Below are 8087 nucleotides of genomic sequence, written 5' to 3' on the forward strand. Positions count from 1 at the left end.
CTTAGTAGTCAGCCAGTCAGAACTCAGTAGTTCATGGCAGTCAGGATGGTGGTTTTGCAGGTCCAGGGGATGTACCCTGGTTAGAGGGCTCAGCAGCTGGCATAGAAGTAAAGCCGTTGAGTTTGAGAATTGTAACGTCAGTCTCTGGGGTCTGGTGTCTTTGCATTATTGCTGACTGCAGAAGGTGGAATAGTTTTCCCTAGCTCTGCCACTGGAGAGTTGGAAGGATGGCAAGGGATAAAACATTTTTAAATTCACTGTTCCATTTTAAGGGTTCCACTATTGCAAGAAAAATGAGATCCACTGTTATAGCTTCTTTTTCTACTGAACAAGAAAAGGAGGTCATTAAGAGGGGAAGTGTTTTCTAAATGAAATCACTGTGAATACATAGCTTATTGAGAAATAAGTGACTGGTAGTTATCAACAATTAGTCAAATTACAAGGAGGACGTGAATGGGGTCTGACAGTAATGAGCAGGATGCACTTATACAAGATTTGGATCTTGCAATTACTTTATCAAGATGATTTATGGATTCTTGTCCTTGCCTTTAAACTGCAAAAATGTTCAAAACTAGCAAGACTAATTGAAATGTCTTACTTTTTACCAAAGACAGGGAAATCAAGTCCATAAATACAAAAATTATGAGGCAGTAGGACTGTGGAAAGTAATTTTGAAAGCATGGTAGGTCAGACTACTAAGTCAACATGATCTGGCATTGCAGGAGAAAGGGGAAAAGTCGTGCTCTGGTATAAACATAGGAATGTTCTATATGAGGGATAGCCATGGGGTACTACTCAATGCTAATGGAGCTTTAGATCTATCTGGTTTTGATACTACACTTGAAAATAGAGCACAAGACTGCTGATAGGTGATTAAATTTGAAGAAACTGAGTTTAAGTTTAGAAAAAGTAGGCTGGTGAGAGGGAGGCTTTAGGATGTTAGAATCTTTCAGGCAAGAAAAATGTAATTATATGTTCTCTCAGGGCCACAGAGGGTAGAAAAAGTGATACCCTGTTTGATTTGCAGCAAAAGGGAAGCAGGCTGGAAGTGTTGTGGCTTGTGCTTGACTACTTACCTGAGAATTGAAGTATATAGTTCGCTACTAAAATATTGGCTTTGGTTTCTTTTGCTTTTTTGCATATGATTTTTTTAATTATGAAATCTAAAATGGTAGTATATAAAGGAGAGCTAAGACCAATCTGTTTAGACTGTATATTGTAAGTGGTTAGTTAGGCTGTATGAATTGGAGTTTCTAGCTAGATGTCAATAGCAAAGGTAGCTACCTAGTGGTAAAGTGAAGTTTAGGGCTTTTCTAAGGTTGCAGTTGAAGTGGGTGAAGCAACAGAAGGAAAAACAGCAAAGAACTGTCGTTTCAGCGTCGTGAAAGAACATCAGTCTTGGTAGGCTCACCACCTTGTGAGCATCTGCATTCTCATCTTTTCAACTTGTCAAAAACTCATATTCTGTTCCATGTGAACGAGTTGAGTAGCACGCACCAACCTTGCTATTACAGGTTAGCTCAGCCTATAAAAGCATATTATGTTATGTTACAAGAGTGAAATTAGTCCTGGGAATATTTTTGTTTTTTAACATGCATAATGTAGAGTTTAGTCTAAATTGTAAACAATATACCCATTTAGTAACTATGAGGAGGTTACTGCTTTTTGTCTGTAACTGTTTGATCTGGAACTTCCTTTCCCATCAGCTTTAATGCTGCTTGTTTGAGGCTCGCTTTTGAAATTTTACTATTCAGTATTTCTGCAAACATGCTGTAGGATTGGCCAAAGGAAAATTGTGGGGCTGTTTGTATTAAGTGTACAGTCTCTTAGTCTGGTAAAAACAGTTACAACTTAATCCAGCTTTCTAATACCTTGCTGAATTGCTATCTAGAGAGTCTGTGAAACAGTACTATGCGCAGCCTCAGTGCATCTGACTTATTTTTTAGAGAACTTGATATTTTTATGCCTTTTGGTTAGTAATTGAGGGAATGTCAATAACTTAAATGGAGAAAGCCTAAATATTCTGGAAACAGGAACAATGTTAGTGACTGCTTGTGACAGTGGTCTGAAATGACTTGTTTATCTTTACAGGAGATTGTGTCTGAAACTAGGCCAGAATCCGCTGCTTGAAAGTGTCATCCAGCAGTTTAAAATGAGACCTTTTTCCCCTCCCTTTATATAGTCCTCTGCTCTGTTTATTATATGCTTCCAGTTCTAAAAGCAAATACATCAAAGCAGTTTTAGGCAATGGCCTGCCTTGCTACGCAAAGTAATGAAAAAGTTAGCGCTTTCTCATGAGCTGCGTGTTCCTCTCTTTCTTGTTGGCCTACCTTTGCACGTAAGCTGGGCGTTCTTGTGTCGGTCAGGGGTTCTTACACCTCTGCAGCTGCTGACTGTGGCAGTCGCTGTACTCTGCTTCTGCAGCTCCTCGCCATAGGAGCTGTGACCTGTGGTTAAACTACTAAAAAGTCTTTCATATTGCCCAGTTGAGGATAGGCTAACGATAGCAGATGCGTGGTTGGATCTCCTCGAGAGCATAACTGTATCTTCTTTCCCCATCTGTCTACAAACTTTGACTTTGCATTGGAGTGGATGAAGAGGATTTATGTAATTTCTCTCAATATTTAAGTGGCGATATCTTAACCATTTCTGAAGAGTTCATCTGATAATATCTCTGGTGTTCCTGCTAAAGTGAAAGGCTTTGGAACTTAAGCTTAGTATTTTTGTTTCTACATGCAATTTTCTCCCTACTTTTCTAAGAGTTATTTTACATAGCCCTGTCGCTTCAAGTATGTTTCCCATTGTTGCTTTTACATTGGTGTTTTAATTGCGTAACGATTGCACAAAAGGTTTTATACCATTAGAGTTGGGTGCTGCTGAACGTTTCTCATGACTTGGTCAGATGCAGCATCCATAAACATGTACGGTTGAAAACTTGTTTCACAGCTGATTCATTTCCTGAAGTACTGTCCTTGCCATACATCCAGTTTCCTCTGAGAATAATATGTAATTACATAGAGGCAGCATGAAGAAGCAAGCATGTTATGATTAAGTCTGGGTTTTTTAAATTTGAGTGCTTGGCTTCCTAAACTCTTACCTGTTTTAGTGTATTTTTGTAAGTAGTAAGTCATTAATGCCCACTTTCTATATCCATGAGTTACTATGTTATTCCTCTGAGCATGGTTTCTTCCCAGGAAAATGTTCAGAATTTTGTTTGTCTTGTTAATTTGCTGGCAAAATCTCCCACTGATTTTGGTGGTATCAGGTGCTTTGACACTTCCTGCATGGTGGGTTTTTGTTAGGTTTTTCTTTGTTTGAACCCAGTTTTCAGATGTAGAGAGATGGAGATGACAAAAACGTTCTCTTTGAGGGTTTAGCATTTTGGAGCACAAACTTGACCCCTTTGTAACCAGCATTTAAGCTTTAAGGATTTATGTAAATAGAAAAATACTGTTTTTATGTGATAGTTTATGATGTTCTCATGATATGGTATGTTGCATGTCTGCTAAGAGAAACAAGCATGTGCATGCTTTCTCATTCATTTTCAAGTAAGTAGATAAAGGAATAGCTTGAAAGTGAAGCCCAAGTTTTCCCTAAGCGCATCAGTGCGTTATCAAATCAAGGAACTTTGCAGTAATGTTGATATTAAGTAAATTAACTTAGAGTTTATGTATTCCTGACTATTAAATGTTTCTTGCTTTTTGCATCTGTAATGCTCTGTCTTCCATAGACTCCGAGGTGAGGTAGTAGCATGTAATTCTTCCCACTGCTTTCTGTTCCCAGAGTTCCACTGTTGGAGTAAACTTTATTGCAAAGTTTGCGTGATATAACTTATTCATGAGAAATATATGTTCATAGATGCAATAATTTATATATGACTACAAATAAATAGGCTAAAATATGTGAAGTAGTTTTAATTACTCTCTTTAACTCTCTTGGGAAAAATATTGAGATTGCTGTGGCATGAACTGTTCTGATTTAATTTCTGTCTTCAGCTGTTCACAGTTCCATTAACTGATGCCTGCTCGGAGCAGTGACTTAGTTTTTGCTCTGTATATATTATCAAGGCAGCGAATCGAAAGACAGTGCCATAATCGGAAGGTTTTGCAGGGCTTGTGCGCCATGTGCTCTTCTAGAAAGCCTCAGGGATTCTCATAGGTGGTCAGACTTGAACTCTTGCATCTTCAGTGTGAGCCATCTCACAGTCAGCCTTCATAGAAGGAATCTTGATCCATGATCCTCAGATTAGTTGAAGAGGATTTGCGGGTGCTCTTTGACTTGCTATTTAGTGACTTCTGTTATGATAGGGCATGTGAACAGGCAGTTATTACTGCAGGAGATAGCTATGAATCAACTTGTTTCAATCTGAGCAGTTTCTGTTCTGGATTTGGAAAGTGAGTATTGATTTACGAGGAGGGAAAAAACCAGTATGAAGAGGGGGGAGAGTTTTTTTTTTCCCCATACTCTGAGCATGAAAAGCCACTCTTTTTCTTCTTCCTGCCATCTCTTCCCTTTTTTCCTGCTCTTTCCTCTGCTGTCTGGTAGGTTAACCTTAATATGATGTAGGCTTTATCACATTGCTGATTTTGGGGGGGGAGAGAAGGGAGCATGTGGTATATCAAGTTTGTTAAAACTGTGAACTTCTGAGTTGTTGACCTCTCGGTGTCCTTGTGCAGTACTCAAGACAGTAAAATCATTATTTGATGACTAAGCAATATAAAGATCAGGAAGCATATAGCATTTTACCATAACAGCATAATAAAATTCTCTGAAATAGCTTCTGCTTCCTGCATGGCTTATGAGGACAGACTGTGTCTTGCAACAAGTCCTGCAAAGCTCTGGCCCACCGAGTGGCAGCTCAGGGGTTGAAGAAGATTACCCAAACCAAATTTTGCAAATTTTAAGCAAACTGAAAATATGATCAAACTTTTTTTTTATTGAATTCAAGTGTGAAAAAGATTCTGAAACTAGGTAATACCTTACTTTGTCTTCGTAAGTCAGGTTGTTGTGGTTTAACCCCAGTTGGCAACTGAGCACCACACAGCCGCTCACTCACTCCCCCTGGTGGGATGGGGGCAAGAATCAGAGTGAAAAAACTTGTGAGTTGAGATAAAGACAGTTTAATAATTGAAATAAAATAGTAATAATAATAACAACGGTGATAAAAGAATATGCAAAGCAAGTGATGTATGATGCAGTTGCTCACCACCCGCCGATCGATGCCCAGCCAGTCCCCGAGCAGTGGCCCCCGGCCAGCTTTTCCCTAGTTTATATGCTGAGCGTGACGGCCTGTGGTCTGGAATATCCCCCTGGCCAGTTTGGATCAGCTGTCCTGGCTGTGCCCCTCCCAGCTTCTTGTGCACCCCCAGCCTTCTCAGTCAGCAGAGCATGGGAAGCTGGAAAGTCCTTGACTCAGTGTAAGCAACAACTAAAACATTGGTCTGGTCTGTTGTCAACATTATTCTCATCCTAAATGCAAAACACAGCACTATACCAGCTACTAGGAAGAAAATTATACCAGCCAAAACCAGGACACTGATAAATAGTTGGAACAGCCTGATATGTGTTCAGTTAAATGGCATTTTAGTCTCCAGCTGCATGTTTGCCCTGTGCAGTGATTCAGTTTTTTAATGTAGATAAAATTGATGGAAATACTGTTTTTTGAAATGTGATTTCAAGTCTCGTTTTGACCTAAACTTCTGAAACTTACTTTAAACCAGACACCCCAAAATTTTGTTCTAGAAATGCCCAGTGTTTCCTGGAACACTACAGTAGCGTGGCAAAATTGGTATATTTATCTTTTACGTAACAGCTGCTTGAGGTCTTTTCAGTCTGTTGCTTAAAAAATGCCTTACTGAACTTCTAAACTCTTGCATCGTACTAATAAGATTCCTAAAATTTCAACCTGAGTCACTCAGCAAACTTGGAATGGAATGGAATCCAAAACAGTAATGAGAGGCTGTCTGAAACACTAATGATGGGCTGTCCCAGAGTCAGGACACGCAGGGTATTTTCCCAAAAATAGATCTTGGGGGTTTTGATGAACTCCACTTCTCATGGGAAGGTTGATAGTATAGAAAATTAGTCTTCTTTCCTGAACACTTGTGAGTATATTGGCCACATAACCCTGAATGCTCAGGTGTTAGTCCAGGTTTTCAACAGATTGCAGTATAGCATTGCATGGTCTGTGGTTAGTGATCTAAACTCTTGCACTTTTAAAATGGCATGGAATTTCTTTGATTTTATTTAATTACTTTCATAATTGTGCACCTTTCTTACATCCATCCTTTTTCTTTATTACTATATAAAAACAACCAAAAAAAAAAGAAAAACAGAGGGAGAAACCCTTTTTCTTTATTACTATATAAAAGCAAAAAAAGAAAAACAGAGGGGAAAAAAACAGTGGTGATTGTTGGGCTTTTCTTAGAAGTTCCCACACACTTTTTTTTTTTTTTTTAGGACAAAGGGAAGTAATTTTTGATGTAACATCTTATTCGGGGGGGGGGGGGGGGGGGGAAGAGAAGTGTGCTTCCTTGACTGACTAAAATTCTGAGGTTTACAATACAAGCCTTTCAAATTTTATTTAGCTGTGTAATATTGTTTTGTAATACAGACGTACGTTTTTTTGAACTTCAGTAGCCAGCCTTAAACTCTTGCCCTTTGAGATGGTAAAGCTGGAATTTGCCACCTTTCCGATCAGTATTTCTATGCTTGAAGGGCCAGAGACCTGATGATTAAGCTTTGGCAAGATGAATGAATAGTCTTTGACAGTCCTGATCATTAACCACCAAATTGACATGATTCTGTGGAGTGTCTCTGCAGCCAAGACAAGGGATCTAACTTTTCTAGTTAGATCTGCATGTGCCTCTGTCCACAATTACACTTTCCCATATCAGCTACTGCATGCTTACCTGCTGCTTCTATTTCTTCTTTTTCTTGCTCATCACTCCTTTGACTTTAACATGCTTCCAAAGAAATTCATGAGGTTGCCATAAGAAGCACCATGAGGCAAGTGTTACATAATTTCTAGTCCTATGTTAACATATGCATAAGGATTCATAAGTCACCTGGCTAGTTACAGATTTGTTTAGTTTGTCACATATTCTGTTTAACAATTACTTTTCTCTCTGCATCATTATTAAAAGATGATTTTAGCATTTTAAAACTGTACAATGAGTAGACATTGTGTGTGTGTCTACATTAAGTTACAGCGACTAAAGACAAACATGGTGCATGTTAAAGTGGCAGGATACTGTATTACTTGTAATTATTTTTTCTTTTAGGTACATGTATCATGTGTTGACTAAAAACACAACAGTAACCGATCACAACCGCAACCTGCTGGTAGAGACTATCCGTTCTATAACAGAGATCCTTATATGGGGGGATCAGAATGACAGCTCAGTATTTGAGTAAGTACTTCTAAGCAATTTTGACTATGCTTTTGCTTTTGAAGAATTATTAGAGTTGCATAGAGAGCTAGTTCAAAGGGTTAAGTCTTCCAAGACTCTATTTCATGCACGTGGGTAGAAAGCTATGTCCTGTAGTAGGCGGGTAAGCAGGATCATGTTCTTGTCATACGAAGAAACAGAGGATTTGCTTCTGTTAACAAAAAAGTGTCCCAAGTCCAGAGCCCCTTTCATGTACTGCTTTTGTTTGACTGTCAAATCTTTGATATAATTACAAAATTTAATGTATTTTGGGGTCCAGATTTATCCAGTACGTCTGTTAATATCATATGACTTTAATTTGTTTACTTCAAGCCATTGCTTGGCTGTTTGCTTCAAGACATTTGCTTTTTTTATAAAGGCAATTTGATTGAGATAGGTAAAGATAAGGTGTTTGGTGTTTTTAATTATTTACTTAGGGAGTGCTTGGTTTTATTTTTACAAGATGATTTCAGCATGATTGGGTTATAATGTGGACTAAGAAACTCAACTTATTTTGATTATTCATGTCTATACTGTAACTCCCAACATGTTCCTCACTGTCTTCTCTGCTTGGGAAAATTTTAGGAATTAAGAGTTTTTTCTGCAATCAATGTAAAAACAACTGTCATACATACATATTTGTCATGTCCTGGTGGG

General features: G+C 38.4%; 1 protein-coding gene across 1 annotated transcript in view; it reads left to right on the forward strand.

Annotated features, from left to right (window-relative positions):
* Window positions 1-7287: 7287 nt before the first annotated feature.
* CLEC16A (C-type lectin domain family 16, member A) overlaps window positions 7288-8087 on the forward strand; it is a 71927-nt gene continuing 71127 nt past the window's right edge. Inside the window, 1 exon segment of the mRNA XM_010294403.1 lies at window positions 7288-7412. Coding sequence (XP_010292705.1) covers window positions 7288-7412 — 125 coding nt within the window.

This window comes from Phaethon lepturus, unplaced genomic scaffold (assembly GCF_000687285.1).
Source record: "Phaethon lepturus isolate BGI_N335 unplaced genomic scaffold, ASM68728v1 scaffold11689, whole genome shotgun sequence".
NCBI lineage: Eukaryota > Metazoa > Chordata > Aves > Phaethontiformes > Phaethontidae > Phaethon > Phaethon lepturus.